The sequence below is a fragment of the Myodes glareolus genome, chromosome 21 (genome assembly GCF_982192425.1).
Source record: "Myodes glareolus chromosome 21, mMyoGla1.1, whole genome shotgun sequence".
Taxonomy (NCBI): domain Eukaryota; kingdom Metazoa; phylum Chordata; class Mammalia; order Rodentia; family Cricetidae; genus Myodes; species Myodes glareolus.
Window position 1 is genome coordinate 19,020,298 of NC_142046.1, and position 16,395 is coordinate 19,036,692.

The 16,395-nt window shown below is 47.7% G+C and overlaps 2 protein-coding genes across 2 annotated transcripts; one reads left to right on the plus strand and one right to left on the minus strand.

Annotated features, from left to right (window-relative positions):
• Positions 1-1,039: 1,039 nt before the first annotated feature.
• LOC125399028 (histo-blood group ABO system transferase 1) lies at positions 1,040-10,802 on the minus strand. Its single transcript, XM_087900123.1, has 6 exons — positions 10,683-10,802; positions 9,979-10,035; positions 9,455-9,502; positions 8,117-8,152; positions 7,483-7,617; positions 1,040-2,280 (listed from the first exon to the last, which is right to left on the minus strand). Exons 1-6 carry the CDS (start codon positions 10,784-10,786, stop codon positions 1,590-1,592), a joined length of 1,071 nt encoding a protein of 356 aa, XP_087756249.1. The 5' UTR covers positions 10,787-10,802; the 3' UTR covers positions 1,040-1,589.
• Positions 10,803-13,910: 3,108 nt separating this feature from the next.
• On the plus strand, positions 13,911-14,416 carry LOC125399261 (small ribosomal subunit protein uS15). Its single transcript, XM_048432737.3, is given in 2 exon segments — positions 13,911-14,158; positions 14,161-14,416. Coding segments are annotated over 2 exon segments (453 nt in total). The 5' UTR covers positions 13,911-13,920; the 3' UTR covers positions 14,376-14,416.
• Positions 14,417-16,395: the final 1,979 nt, after the last annotated feature.

The window sequence follows — 16,395 nt, forward strand, 5'->3', positions numbered from 1 at the left end:
ACTAGGCAGGATGTTCACTTGCTTTTGTGGTAACACAAGTCATGACTGGGCTTCATCCCATTGATGGGAGCCAGACCTCAGAATTGATGCAATTGGCTAATTCATAATTGCTGAGAAAGGTAAGGGTATAAAGGGAAGTCAAGTCTCAAGAGTATCCAGGGCTGGTCAGACAGCACATACATGGGTTGTCAAGATGGGGAAGGTTTATGGAATATTGGATGTTGGTAGTTTATCCACCTTTGATGGAGGGGGAAAAGTCTGGCCATGTGTGGTGACAGGCAGAGGAAAGAGGATCTATGAGTTCCAGGCCATCCTGGTCCAGTAGCAAATTCCAGGCCACCCGGGGATACACAAGGATCCTGTCACAGAAAAAAACAAAATCTGACACTGTGAGAAATGAAAAATCAGCCAAGGACACAAAGGACTTTGAGGCCGAGAAACCATTTTGGAACAAAATCACTGGAGTTTTAAGAAAATTAAGACCATCAGAGGTAGGTGGCATGGCATGCTTATCACTCCAGCACTGCAGAGGGAGATGCAGAAGGATCAGGAGTTCAAGACCATCCTTGTACACATATTAAGGCTGAAACCAGTTGGACCTGCTAGAGATTCTGCCTCAAAAAAAAAAAAAAAAAAAACAAGCAACAATATCCTCCACCGTCTAAAAAATGTAAAACTTGAGGCTGGGACCTGAGTCTGATCCCAACACTGAAAGCAAAAAAGTAACAATGTCTTTAGATTGGAAATTTCAGATAAAAACTGGAGTATAAAATGATGCAGTGGACCTAACACTCAGCAAGTTCAGTCATGTGTCTCTTGACCCAGACTTCAGTGGTAGCATGCCTGACTAGCATTCGTGAGGCCCTGGGTTCAATCCCAAGTACCTCAAAGAAGGAGGAGGAGGAGGAGAAGGAGGAGGAGGAGAAGGAGGAGGAGGAAGAGGAGGAGGAGGAGAAGGAGGAGGAGGAAGAGGAGGAGGAGGAGAAGGAGGAGGAGGAGGAGAAGGAGGAGGAGGAAGAGGAGGAGGAGGAGAAGGAGGAGGAGGAGGAGGAGGAAAAGAAAAAAATTTAAACTTCCTATATCATCGACAAATACATTTATTACCAGGAATGGATAACTAGCCATTCCCAAATGAACCAAAACTGAGCAGAGGCAATGGTCACAGGCTGCTAATCTGCCAGCTGGGCTGAGCAGGAGCTAAGTACCTCTGAGACCTGCAGGCTGTGAGTCTTCCATGCCCTCCTGCCTATTCCTAAGGGCCCTGACCATCTTTCAAGCCTCCCAGCAGAGGAAGGCACATGCCTGAATAAGGATGCCCGGGCCCTCAGTTAACTGCACGACAGCATTTCTCCCATGTTCTGCAAGCTCCTGCTACATCTCACTGAGTAGAAGGAGCTTAGAGACACAGTGGGAGCTGAAGTTGGTTGCCACTCCAGGGGCTCAGTGTGGGGTAAGACAAGTGGTACGGGGTCTGCTAGACCCTGAAGTGGGGTAGAGGGCGACACTTCATAAATGTCTCTCAAATCTTCCCAGTTCCAAAGCCTGGGGTAACCCTGGATATAAGCCTGGACTCTCCAACAGGAATTTAGCTATCCGTTCCTGATCGCCTGATGGTTCTTGGGCACAGCCACGTATCTGAGCTTCCTCATGACGGAGGGCCAGCCCAGCAGCTTTTGGTCCCAAACATACTCTGGAGACAGCACCTTTGTAGGCTTGTGGTATAGCAGGTACTTGTTCAGATAGCTCTCATCATGCCACACGGCCTCGATGCCATTGGCCTTGTCCTCCACCATAGCCTGATGGCAGGCCTTGGTGAGATGGTACACCTCCACCACTGACCCCCCAAAGAAGCCTCCTGCATAGTAAAAGTCACCCTCGTCCCTGGGGATGTAGGCCCGGGACTTCGGCCGGCGCTCGTAGGTAAAGGCCTCTCTGCTGCTTCTGTAGAAGCCAGGATGCAGGGTGCCGAAGAGTGCGGAGAGGATCTCCACACCCACGTGGTCACGGAACTTCATGTCCACGTCTGCACACACCAGGTAATCCACCTCGTGCAGAAAGCGCCGCTCAGAGAAGTGGCTGATCATCTCCATCCTGTGCATGGACACATCCTGCCAGCGGGAGTAGTTGCGCACAGTCAGCACCGCCAGCTTCCGTCCTGCCCCCAGGGGCACTTGCGGCACCTCGGCAGGACGGTCAGTGAAGACATAGTAGATGACCTTGTGTCCCACCATGAAGTGCTGCTCTGCTGTCTCCAGGAACAGTTTCAGGAACACCACATACCTGTGTAAGATGACAGAGGGGTAAGCCGAGGTTTAACACGGCTAGGTCAAGACTAACCAGGGCAGGGGCCCAGCTGCAGAAACCATGGCTACCCTGAGGCTTGAAGCAACAGCATCCCCACTCTACAGTTGTCCTGAGCAGTCTGCAAGCTGTACCTCACCTCACCCTCCTTTACTTCAGAAGAATGTAACATCAGCACCACATCTTAGCAAGGAATGCTGAGGTAGAGGTCAGGAAGCTTCTAGTCAGGTAGCAGAGATGATTCCAGACATGGGGATCCAGGCAGATGCCCTGCCGGTATCTCTTGTCTTGGCAGGCCCCTCAGCAGGCCGCCTCTCCATGAGTCTGTCACCCTCCCTTCCAGTAGTAAAAGCTCCATCCCAACACATTTCATATCCCATGTCCTAGCATTGGCCTGAGCAGAGCCTATGCTTACAAGGTCCCACATTCTAAGCTATGGTGGAGCAAGGGAGTTTTGAAGGGCCTGGTACCTGCACCCATTCTTTGTGGCACCCTTCAGGGTCCTGTCTGAGGAAAGGAAGGGTTCTTTCTATCCCAGACCTTCCTCATCAGGGACGTGAAGCTGCCTGTGGACAACCACTCAGTAACCCTCTTGTGCTCCTCAGAGTCTTCCCCCATGGTCTCCGCCAGTGCAAGAATCAGTCTCGCAGAGAAGGCAGGGAAGGGGAAACGGGAACCCTAAAAGGAAGGTCAAGCCTAAGCCAAACCTTCTGGTCCAAGGGCAAAAGACTTCTGTCTTACTCAGGGTTTTTATTGTTGTGAAGAGACGCCATGACCATGATAACACCTCTAAGGGAGGTGTCCTAAGTGAGATGACACCTTGCAGTTTCAAATGCTCATCATGGTGGGGACCATGCCAGAATACAGGCAGACCTCGTGCTAGAGTTGAGAGCTCTATGTCTTCAGGCAACAGGAAATCCACTAAGACACTGGGTGGCATCCTGAGCATAGGAAACCTCAAAGCCTGCCCAAATAGTGACATATTTCCTCCAACAAGGCCATGGCCACTCCAACAAAGCCACACCTGCTAATGCTGCCAGTCAGTCACTTTGGGGGTCATTTTCTTTCAAACCACCACATTCTACTCCTGATACCAAATTCTTGTAGCCATATCAGAATGCAAAAATGCATTCTGGACTAACTTCAAAAATTCCCCCTAGTGCATTCTGGACTAACTTCAAAAATTCCCCCTAGTCTATCATAGTCCCAAACTTGGTTCAAAGTCTCTTCTGAGGCTCATGGTAAGATCTTAACTATAATCCCCTATAAAATCAAAATCAAAAACACAGATCACATACTTCCAACATATAATGGCACAGGATATACATTGCCATTCTATGATGGAGGAAGGTTATCTGTCTATTGTGTTATTTTCATTGGTCAATAAAGAGACTGCCTTGGCCCCTTGATAGGACAGAAAATTAGGTAGGCGGAGCTAGCAGAACAAAATGCTGGGAAGAGGGCTATGAGCCAGAAGCCATGGAGCCAGCCACCAGGTCAGACATGCTGAATCTTTTCTGGTAAGCCACCACCTCGTGGTGCTACAGATTATTAAAAATGGGTTAATATCAAGATATGAGAGTTAGTCAGTAACTAACTCTCTAGAGATAATGGGCCAGGCAGTGCTTAAATAAATACAATTTGTGTGTTATTATTTCTGGGACTAAGCTAGCCATGCGGGAGCCGGGCAGGATGAAAAACAGGCCTGCCCGCAGCTCATACTACAATTCTAAAACATAGGGAAGGAACTGTAGCCAGGAAATACTGGACCAAAGCGAAACCAAAAACCAGATAAGCAAACTCCAAACTCTGCATTTGCATGCCCGATGTCAAAATGTTCTTCAGCTCTCCAACTCAGTTCAGCTTTGTTGACTGCAACACACCTCATTCTCTAAGGCTGGGTCCACTCCCTGTGAGCAGCACTCCCCAGCAGGTATCCTACAGCTCTGGCATCTCTAACGTCTTGGCGTCTCCAGGCAGCCCACAGTTTTCAACTTCACAGTTTTACACAATGGCCTACGAGGCCTCCATTCAGGAACACTGCTGACACAAACCTGGCCTCAGCAATTTTCTTTAGATTTTTTTCATAATCTGTGTTTTCTTTCTATCCTTAACTCTCAAGTCAGAACCACAAGGCCAAAGCTGCCAAGTTCTGCTACTTACTGAGGTCTCCTTATTCAATTACATCTTTACCAGCTTTCTGTCCTTCACTGCCTAAACTTTGCTGTCCTGAAACTGGATCTCTAAATCAGGCTGGCCTGAAACTCAGAGATCTTCCGGCCTCTGGCTTTCCAGTGCTGGGATTAAAGATGTGTCCCACCACACCCAGCTCTAAGCTTCTCTTTAGTTTCTTTCCATAAGGCAGAAAGTTAACTGGGGTCTTGCCCTGAGGTCGCCACCTGCTTTATTCCATTTCTTGTTTGTTTATCTCCTTGAACACAGAACTTAGCACCGTTCTACTTCCTGGAATTCTCTTCTCTTCAGAATTTTCTTTTTGTAATTTACCATGCGCATCTTGCTCCTTTTCATTATAAATCCTCATTAGGGGTACCACTAATCATACAACAGAGTCTATACTAAATAGGCTGTTGTTTTTGAGATTTCTTCTGCCAACAGAATTAATCTAAAACTGTTCACTTTCGCCTCAGGCAGACTCTTAAGAAAATAGCAAAAAGCAGCCACTTTCTTCACCAAAACATCACAAGAACTGCCTCTAGGCCACATACTAACATTCTTCTCCTCTGAAACCTCTTGATCCCCACAGTTCATCAAATCAGTTCACACCACCGTCTTCCATGTCCTACAAGCATCCCAATTAAGCAGCACTTAAAGCCTCCCACTGCTTTCCTAACCCAAATCCCCGAAGTCCGTATTACTCAAAACCAAAACATGGCCAGGCTTATCACAGCAATACACCAGTCCCTGGTGCCAACTGCTGCCTAAATTAGGGTTTTTGTTGCTGTGAAGAGACACCATGACCACAGAAACTCTTATGAAGGAAAACATTTGAGGTGACAGGTTACACTTTCAGAAGTTTGGTTCATTATCACAGTGAGGAACATGAGAGGCAGACATGGCACTTGAGCTGAGAGTCCTACCTCTTGCAGGCAACAGGGAGTCAACTAAGACACCGCGCAGTATCCTGAGCATAGGAAACATCAAAGCCTGCCCCCACAGTAATATCCCTCCAACAAGGCCACAGTCCCTCCAATGAAACCATACCTGCCAACAGTACCACTTATTTTCAGGGCCATTTTCTTTCAAATAACCACAGCTTCTAACCCAGGTTCTATGTCATCTCCCAGGGTAAGAAGTTTTCACCTGCTCCAGATGGCTGCTCCTCCATGGGAACAGGGATTGCCATCACCTGGCCTGTGTGCGAAGCCTCCACACTTCAGTGTTAGAAACAAGCAAGTGTCCGTTATCCTTACACAAAGGTGACCTTGCTAGGTCCCAGATAGTTCCCTCAGAGCCCTTCTCCCCACCAAGCACCTACCCACCCCTGGCAGAACCCTTGCTCACAAACCCAGCAGCACCCAGACAAGGTAGTGTGTATGTCTTGTTACTGTGAAGGTCTCTGTCCCTAGCACTGCAGGTGTTCTCAAGGTGCCAGGATCCCTCCAGCTGAGCCCCAAACCTGTCTCAAGAATGATGGGTATAAATGCCTCAGTGCTATCCTTGGGTCTCATCCAGCCCTTGCAGGGAGGGATAAAGCCCCTTCCTTCTCATTCACAGGCAGCACAAAGGCAGCTCTCAGCCCTCCACAGCCTTCTACACTGTAATGCCACTCTGTCCCGCTTCTGCAGGCTTCCGCAGGGCAAGTTTCTTGTCTGTGACCTAAAGTCAGCCTGACCCAGAGTCTCGGGGCTTCACAGGTCTGCTGCTCTCCACCCATAGGGCTAAGGTGAAAGGTCTGACCCAACCTTTGCTGTCCACCTTGTCCTGCATCTGAGGACACATCTGTTGTGGATATCACTCTAACTATGCAAAGATGTGTTCCAGTTGTTTATGCGGCATTTGTTTACTTATGTAAAGAAGTGTTACATTTGTTTCATTGTGCCTGCCTAAGGCACCGGATTGTTCTAATAAAAACCTGAACAACCAATAGTTAGGCAAAAGATGACTAGCTGGGGCTGCTGGGCAGAGGGAATAAATAGGAGAGAACAAGAGAAGAAGAAGAAAAGGAGAAGGAGGAAGAGGAGAAGAATGAGGACGAGGAGGAGGAAGGAGAAAACAAACCAAGGGAGAAAGAAAGGGACATGCCCAGGTCCGGGTGCCAGGCAGCAGGAAAGTAAAATATTCAGAATGAAAGGAAAAAGGGAAGGAAAAGACAAAAGAAGGAAGGAAGGGGGGAAGTTAGGTAGGACAGATCAAACAAATGAATGAATGAACAAAGAAAGGTTAAAAAAAAGCCCCGCGGCAAAATGTAGATAAAGAGAAACACATTAAAATGAAAGGTAAGCTGAGGTCAAGCTTTAAAAACTAATAATAAGTCTCCATGTCATGACTTGTGAGCTGGTGGCAGTCTGAAAAGGAAAGCCTGGTACACCATGAGTGGATGCAGCTCTGCTGGCGTTCCGTCCCTTGCCACCAGACCTGGGGATAAGTACACACTGAAGTGTGTGCCGAGGGATGAAGCTAGTGCCTGGCTAAGAGCACAGAGCGAGGGACAGCTGGCCTGCGGCCCTGGCAGGTGTCACACTGGATTCATTCACCTTTGAGCCCACTAGAGTTAAGGAGGGTGACAGAGTGAACCAGCCCCACACCCACTTCATATTAAATACAAGAATGGAGCTTGGTATGACCGGCGTCCACCTCGACTGTTGTATGTGTGTATATGTGCATGTGTGCCTGTGTGTACCTGCCCATTGTATATGTTCATCTTTACTTGCCTGTGTGTCTATGTGGAGGCCAAAAGTTGACTTTGGGTGCCTTCTTCTGTCATTTCTTTTTGCTCTTTGGACAGGGTCCCTTCTCTAACTCTGAAGCTCAGTGTTTGCCTGTGCTGTCCAGGAAGCTGCCTGGATCCACTTGTCTCTCCCCTCCAGCACAGTACTGGGATTACAGGGATGTGCTACCATGCCCAGCCTTTACATGGGTGTTAGGGATCAAACTCAGGTCCTCATGTCCCTGAAGAAAGTGCTTTAGACACTAGCCATCTCTCCAGCACCCACTGCTTACTTTTTGATGGCAAATACAGTCAGTCCAATGGTGGTGTTCTGAAGCCTGAACTGCTCATTCATGATGTCGATGTTGAAGGTCCCCTCCCAGATGATGGGAGCCAGCCAAGGAGTCAAGACAAGGACATCTTCTCTACTACAAGGGGAGAGAGCCACAGGCAGCATGTGACCAAACACATCTGCAGGAACCCTTCTCAGATTCCACACCCTCAGCTTCCCCCAGGGCTGCCACCATCCCCGAGTGTGGGTTGGGCCAATCAGCAACAGCTCTCACTGACTACCCCAATCCCACTCTATAAGCAACTGAGTTTACTACCACTGCAGCCACCACATCTCTGAAAACCCTGGTGACAGAGACAGGAAACAATGAACAGAAGCCCAGATAGGAAATGAGAGCCAGAAGATGCTCTGGGCTCCAGAATGAGACAACCTTAAATCTCGAAAAGGGTTCTTGAAGTGAGTGCAAAGAGAATCATAACTGGGTTTTTGTTTTTTCTCAGTTCTTGGTTTTTCCAGTGCTGGAGACTGACCTAGGGCCTCAGGTGTACTTCTGAACTATTCCCGGCTGCAAGCAAATCGTCCTTTCGTACCTTTACGACTCCTGCACTACACATACACTGACTAAATCTACTCACCTGGGTGTTAGCACCTTTGGCTGGGCGTAGACCATCCTGCAGTAAGAAAACACCAGAAATCAAGGTAACAAGAAAGTCCCTGGAAAGCACTAGGCACACAGACCTGAACAAGTGTTGGCAACCAAGCCATTGAGTCTGTTCGTGATCCTGGGAGCTTAGGAAGGGCTGAAGCAGGGAGATCACAGTCTTACTTGACTTGAGGCAGAAAGAGGAAATTATGATCCCCTACCCCACTTAAGGCTGGGAGAGCTGAGACCACTTTAATCACAGGTCACCTGACACTGAACATTTCTATCCCAGGTTGATGCCGACCATTTAGCCTGATCCTGCAGCCTGCCATGGTCCTTGCCTGGTTGATGGCACACAGATTCCTGGCTTTCTGTCTTGGACAGAGACCAGTCCCAATGTCAGTTGAAAGTTCCCTCAAAATGTCAAGCCCCAAGGGTCATGAGTCACCCCTACTAGTAAGCTGCATGCCCTATGACGGCTTATAAAGCAGCTGCAGGGCTGCAGAGATGCTCAGCCGTAAGCGCACAGGCTCCTCTTGCAGAGCAACGGGATTCAGTTCCCAGCACCCACATGGAGACCCACATCAGTCTGCAACTCCAGTTCCAGGGGACCCAAAACTATTTATGGCCTCATGGCTTACAGGCATGAACGTCGTACACTGACATACATGTAGGCAAAACTCATACACATAAAACAAAAATAATTTTTTAAAGGCAGTGAATGAGCCTTAAAAAAAAGAGAGAAACAGGAAATTTCTGCACAGGAATGAGACCTGTGCAGGATAACCCCTTCCTGAGTGAGTCTGGCCAGTCACCGGGAGAGAAACCCTACAGGACCCCATCCCTAGGAGGCACTACTGCAGAGTAGCCATGCTCAGAGGAACAACACAGAACAGGCAAGATGGCTGCCAGGACCCCCAGTAAGGCTGGGCAATGGGGAGTCGCTGTTTAACGGGTACAGTTTACAAGATGGAATGTTCTGGAGACGGATGGTGGTGATGGCTGCACCACAGCATGAATGTGCTCACTGCACTGAACATTGAGAGGGTGAGGACGGTAAACTCACGTGCTGTGTGTGCTGCCCTGGGAATGGGGTGAACAGCTGTAAGCTCAGCTCTGTACCACAGGAGCCAGGCAGACAGTTTAAAAGTCAAATGACATGCAGTTAGTCAACACACAGTGTAGGGCTAGGTGCTCCACTTTGGGTACAGGAAGGGACGTCCCAGCTGCTCATAATTACACACACACACACACACACACACACACACACACACACACCTCCATCTGCACCCCTCAGTCTAGAATGCAGCACCATGTGAGGGTAGGTTACCTTGACAGGGCTACAACTTCCCAGACATCCAGCTCTCTGACAGCCACACTGCAAAAGAAGAACACAGGAGACAGAGTTAGACCAGGAAGGTTTAGGGGTCAGGTACACATAGATTGGAGGAAGGAGTTTGGTTCCTGAGGGCACAACTTATGTTCTAGTTATAGAAGGGGGGAAAAAAACCCTTGCATTCAGCAGGCTGCAGGGAAGGTGTTTTGGGAATGGAAGCTGTCCCAGGCAGGTTCAGGAGGGAGGAGAAGGCTGAAGATAGGAAAGACAATAGTGCCCCCCAAAATACACTTCATTTAAAAAGACAGCATGGGGTAATGAGACTGCTCTTGACAGCGTAGAGTAGAACTAGACCCATCTATGTAGAAGTACAGGCAGAGGCACAAGACAGCACGAAGCCGAAAGTTCACCCAGTAACCCTTCACCATACAGACACATACACGTGATACACACATACATATGCATACACACATAGGACACACATACATATATGACACACACATTCCACAAACACTCACCTAGTCACAGCGCCTGGGTCTCTCAGTTCCTGACTTCTGTGGCTCAGGAACCCATAGCTGTGGGAAGGGTGTGCACAGGAGCCGCTGTTCAGGGCACAGACCTGAGACCGGCTGGTTGTCCCCACCTCCAAAATGCACCACTGCACCCAGCACAGTGAGCACAGAAGTTCTCAGTGGGGATGCAGGGCCACGTGACAGACTAAGCATGCCCACCACACTAGAAAAAGAGGTAGCGAGAGGAAGGACCCTGGGCACAAGACCTGCATCTGAACACCTGTAACAGCTGCAGACGGCCCCCACCTCCATGCCAGGTACCTAGAACCCAAGACTACACCAGACTGTATTTCCTGATTGCGTCTACAGAATCGCCAGTAGACATGGCAGTGAGTTTGCTCTGTGAGGGGTTCTCAGACTATCTGCATTTAGAGAGAACTGCCTCTGAGCCCTCAGGCCTGCCTTTGCCTCCTTCCCCAGACTCACCCATATGGCTATGGCCAAATGACAGGTCTAGTCCCAAGACCCCTTTCGTGAAATCAAAAGAGTCTTTCAAGAGACACTTCACTTTGGGAAGAAGCAAGAGGTGGACGTGCCACTGTGGGAGTGGCCAAGAGCACGCTCATCGCTACCATGGAAATGGGCATGCTCACAGCTCAGGATCCCCATCAAGGTCTCTGGAGTTGTTCCTCACCAGCGTGGATTCTTACCCAAAGAAGACCAAGAGGAGCACTGTGAAGGGAAGGATTCCAAGGTGAAGCGAGTAGCATTTTGGATTTCCTAAAAAACAGCAGCACGGGATACAGTTACACATGCTATTCTTAGGCCTGACCCCGCTTCAGGCCTTTCCTGGGGTTCAGAGGTCATCCTTAGGACCACAGTCACCACTGTGCCCTATCTCAGGCGGCCCCAATCCTTGATGAGGCTCCAGCCTGGCTGAGTACTCAGAGGGGAAAGAAAGTTGTTTACTTCCTGCTCCTATGCCAGCTGCTCCCTTGGGCCCCCAAGGTTCTCTAACGGCCCCCATGTCCTTAAGCTACTGGGCACCCCTTCCCTGGGTAAATAGAAGTGAACCAAAATGAATACCTTGGGGTCATTGCTGACTCTATCAGAGGAGGCTAGGACCAGCTCCCCCTCTGTCCCCTGTAGGCTCACATCCACAGGGACAGCAGTTGGCCTGTTCTAGGACTTATTCTCACGCTGGGGTTCAAACCCAGGGCTCTGAGTATTGGGTAAGTGCTCCACTGCTGAGCTATGCCCCTAATACCTCAGACGACTGTCGCGTCTCTAGATGTTATGTATTCTCAAAAGCAAGTTCAAATAGACCTAAAAGACATAGAGCTAAATAGACTCATGTGTGGGCTCTGGGGAAGAGCTCAGTGGGTAAAGCTTTTGTCACAGCCACACAAGCATAGGGACCTCAGTTCAGATCCCCAGAGCCTAGTAAAAGCCAGGCATCTGAAATCCCCACACTCCTGTGATGAGGTGGGAGGGAGTGGGAGAACTCGGAAGCTCACAGCCAGCTAGGCTGCACACAGTGAGGAACAACAAAGACACCCTGTCTCAAACAAGGTGAAAGGCAAGGACCATCACTCCCCCACGGCTGTCCTGTCACTCATAGACACACACACACACACACACACACACACACACACACACACAGGCACACCCGCGCACACACACAGTGTGTTTTTAAAGGTTTATGTCTAAAAAGCCTTACATCTCTGTCCCAGCCGGTCTAAAAAGCCTTACATCTCTGTCCCAGCCGCCGGTTGCTTTCCCCTTCAAACCACCTGATCTGGTACTTTGTTTCTTATTTTATTTGTTTATTTAGTTGCATGTGTGTGCACTTGCACACGCCACAGAACAGTCATGGAGGTCCCAGGACAACTTGCAAAGGTCGGTTCTCTTTCCACACTGTGAGTTCCAGGGACTGAACTCAGGTCAAGTTTGGCTGCCAGCACCTTTACCCACTGAGCCATCTCATTTGTCACTTCTAACGCTTCCTCTCCACGTCTTCCACATCCTCCCGCAGTGGAACAACTGAGTTCTAAAACTTCTACAAACAAACAAAGAGAAACTGACATGCGAACTTTCTTTGTCCTCATTACGTTCTCCTCCACGTTTTGGTGGTCACAGGTTAGTTATGGAGAAATCTAACTGAAGGTAATCTTTGCCCAATGTTGAAATAGTTGCTCCTTTTTAGCTTTTTGAAAATAACTTCTTGGGGTTGCAGAGATGGCTCACCAGGTAAGAGCACTGACTGCTCTTCCGAAGAGCTCCCACATGGCAGCTCACAGCCATGATCAACTCCAGGTTCAGGGAATCCTATGTGGTCTCTGACCCCTTCAGTCACCAAGCATGCAAGTGGCGCACAGACACATGCAGGCAAAATGCTCATATGCACAAAAATAAAGTGTTTGAAAAGAGCAAAATACCTGCTGTAATAAAAAAAAGGGAAAAATCGTGATTTTTAATGCAAAAACAAAGAGGAATGTGCATTTTTCTTATCTTGTGTTTTGTTGTTTGTTTCATTTTTTTTTATTTTTGTTCTTTTGTTTTGCTTTTCTCTGTTGTTCTGCCTGTCCTGGAAATCATTCTGTAGACCATACTGGATTCCTCTGCCTCCTGAGTGTAGGTATTAAAGGTATTTGTCACCAACCTCCGGCTAAAAAGTTTTTTTATAGTGTATTTTATATCTAATAAAATGTATCCGTTTAGATATTGTTTGATAAACTTTGAACAAGGAACCCCCTTGCTGTGTATGCCCCCACATTCCCCTCTTCATGTATATAGCAGTCAGGAAACACATGTGCCCTCTTGGCTGGCTGTTTACATATCTCGATACTGTCAATAGTCACCACAGGGTCATGTGAAAATTCTTCATTCTTTCCTGTTGCTTTTTTAAAATGCCCAAATAGTCCCAGCCATTTAAGAAAATAATTTTTTTTCCTGTCACGTCATTCTAGCAGTCATCAAAAACCACGTGGTGGGAGCTGGAGAGGTTGCTCATGCTCAGGAATTAAGCACACTTGCTGCACTATCATGAGGGCCTGAGCTGGGACCCCAGTAAGCATGTAGCATGACAGGCATCCCTCCCACGAATGAGAGCCTGCAACCCCAACTCCAAGCCTGTGTGAGGTGGTGGAGGATCAAAGGGGTCTGCTGGCTCCCAGCCTGACTAAGAAAACTGAGCCTCGGTTTCAGAGAGAGACGCTACCTCAAAGGAATAGGTAAAGAGTGATAAAGGAGGCCAAGCAACGCCCTCTCCTGGCCTCTTTATGCACACAACATGTTTTTAAAAACCACTAACTGAAAATCCCAGCACGGATGGTGGGGCTCAGGAAGTCCCAACCTATCTAAGGACTACTGGTAACTCTCAGCCACGGGGGAGAGAAAAGTCCACTTTCTTCAGGAATGCAGCCCCTTGACTTCTCATGCTCCAGTGGATGACCCCACACGCAAGCACATGCAGGTGGCACCAAGTGGATTCAGTGAGTTTTTGAAAAATTCACATGAAGTTGTGGGGAAAATGTATGTGAGGGAATAGAGGAGGGGATGGAGGGAAGGGATACAGGGTAGATTTGATCAAAACCTATCTGTGTATGTATGAAATTCTCAAACAATAAAGAGTAAATCCTAAAAAGGAAAAAAAAATATTTTAAAGCCAGCTGGAAAGACGGCTCAGTAGTTCAGAGGACCAGAGTTCAACTCCCAACAATCACATTGGGTGGCTCACAACTTCCTGTAATTCTAGTTCCTCTTGCCTGTTGATACTGTTAGGATTCAGGCATTATGCTGGCCATTGTCACCTGGCAAGATAAACCCAGGTAGTACCCTGGCCAACCTAGGATCCGACTTAGTCTGTATGCAGGTGTGAAAATCCTTTTAAGGCTTCCTACGGAGTTTCCTCCCTCATTCTCTCTTTGCTGCCAGACCTCCGCCATCATGGGTTGCATGCATGCTCCCGGGAAGGGCCTGTCCCAGTCGGCGCTGCCCTACCGCCGTAGCGTCCCCACGTGGCTGAAGCTGACGTCCGACGATGTGAAGGAACAGATTTACAAACTGGCCAAGAAAGGCCTCACTCCCTCCCAGATAGGTGTGATCCTGAGGGACTCTCACGGTGTGGCCCAGGTCCGTTTTGTAACTGGTAATAAAATCTTGAGAATCCTTAAATCCAAAGGCCTTGCCCCGATCTCCCTGAGGATCTCTACCATTTGATTAAAAAGGCAGTCGCTGTCCGAAAGCAACTTGAGAGGAACAGAAAGGATAAGGATGCTAAATTCCGCCTGATTCTGATAGAGAGCAGAATTCACCGACTGGCTCGTTACTATAAAACCAAGCGGGTCCTCCCACCCAACTGGAAATATGAGTCATCCACAGCCTCTGCTTTAGTGGCATAAATTCCCTTGTGTACACGAGCAATAAAATCACTTTGAATAAATTCAAAAAAAAAAAAGAAAATCCTTTTAAGAGAAACGCTCCACCCAGTTTCACTCTCCAGCCCCTAGCCATTATTTTAAATCCTTTTAATTTCTTTTTTATTTTTACATCATTTCAAGTTGTTTGGTTCTGTTGGGGGGGGTTGTCTACCTGTTTTTGTGGGGTGGGTGGGTATTACTGCCATGTGTGTCTGTGAATGACATGCATGCGGATTCCCTGAAGAGACCACAGATCATCTGGAACTGAATTTAAAAACTGATAAAATACAAAGAGGGGTCTGTAGTAGCTTGAGTGTAACTGACCCCCAGATGCTCAGGGAGAGAGTGACACCATTAGGAGGTGCGGCTTTACTGGAGTAGGTACGGCTTTACTGGAAGAAGTGTATCACTATGGGATTGGACTGTGAGGTCTCCCATATGTTCAAGCCATCACCAGTTCTTGTTGCCTGTGAGTCAAGAGGTAAAACCATTCAGCTGCTTCTCTGCCACCTTGTGCAGAGAACAAGTAGGGTCCCAGAACAAGTAAAATGACTGGTCTCTGACCTGCGGGCAGCAATACAGCACAAGGGCTTAGAAGGAATTGAGGAGCTGACCTGCTTCTTATCTTGACTAAAGACTGTGCCATAAGTATCAAAAGTTATCAATTTGGATACATTGTCTGCTTTACTATATAATAACTGTCAACATATATTAGGAAGGAAAAGTTAACAAAGGAAGGACAGTGGAGGTAGGGAGGGGGGGGGCGAGAAAGGACAGAGAACAGCCCAGGAATGCATCCCCAATGATAGAAGCAGCTGTACCACCCCAATTCCATTCACCCTTCCCATTGTGTCTTGGTGCGGGAGAATTGTCTGTATTCTGTCAATCATGTCTTAAATAAACGCTGATTGGGCAGGCAGGAGGTGTAGGTGGGAAAACCAGACAGGAAGTGGAAATGATGCAAGGAGAGCAGGAGAATTCTGGGAAGGAGGGAACTGATTCCTCTCACTCCTGCCCAGATCACCAAAGCAGCAGGATGTGATCTGCCCCACTGAAAAAGGTACTGAGCCACATGGCTAACATAGATAAGAGCAATGGGTTAATATAAGCTACAAGAACTAATAAGAAGCCTGACCTAATGGGCCAATCAACTTTGTAACTAATAGAGATCTTTGTGTGATTTTTCTCAGGGACTAAACAGCTGAGGGGCCGGGCGGGACAGAAACCCCAACAAGTAGGCCTCCTTCATGTTACAGTGTCTCTCCAAATCTGTCTTTCCATAGCAAAAAGAGAGAAACTCACCCCATCCCACTCCAAGGGCTTATTAAGAGATCAGTGAGCCTAAACAGAGCCTGGCTGTATGAACACAAGCACCAGGGTGGGGTCTAGAATCAGGTCTGTCCTGCGCTAAGTGACCCCTTATTGTACAAATCATATTTTTTTCAACCTAAACTTTGCCCTAAGAGGCTCTACCATCTCACCAGCATATCCATTTGGCCCAGAATGATAAATGTCATATTCCTGGGAATAAAAAGTGAGTCACCTTATGAGGTTGTGGGTGTGAGTTGAGACTATAGGGGCATATGGGTATATTAAAATCAAACTTAATGGGGGTAAAGTTGTAAAATCTAAATCTTAAAAAAAAAAGCCACAAATGTGTAAACTGTTAAAGACATGCCAGTTAATACTCAGTCTCCTTAAAAGTGATCACGTTTTTAAATGCTCAGAACTGTGTTCACAGTCATGTTAGGTGCATTGTAATTCATTTACAATGGCAAGCTTGATTTAGCTTCCGGTATATGATTTCAAGGTTAAACCTAAAACAAGTAACTAAAAAACAAATAAAGTTTATTTAAAAGTTGGTATACTTAACACATGCTCCTCAAACTCTACAGAGATCTGTGGAATATGGCATTTAAAGTGTTTAATGAGAAAAGCTTTCGGTGTAGACAGAAATGCCAGCTCCTCGAGGCAATTCCAAGGTGTGAAAGAGGACGATGGG

Excerpts from the sequence above, each read along its gene's own strand:
- LOC125399028 (XM_087900123.1), bottom strand. The coding sequence starts at position 10,786 with ATGTGTAACTGTATCCCGTGCTGCTGTTTTTTAGGAAATCCAAAATGC. Across the intron at positions 10,036-10,682 it reads CTCCTCTTGGTCTTCTTTGG|CTATGGGTTCCTGAGCCACA; the intron begins GTAAGAATCCAC and ends CCCTTCCCACAG. Across the intron at positions 7,618-8,116 it reads CCAAAGGTGCTAACACCCAG|TAGAGAAGATGTCCTTGTCT; the intron begins GTGAGTAGATTT and ends CTCCCCTTGTAG.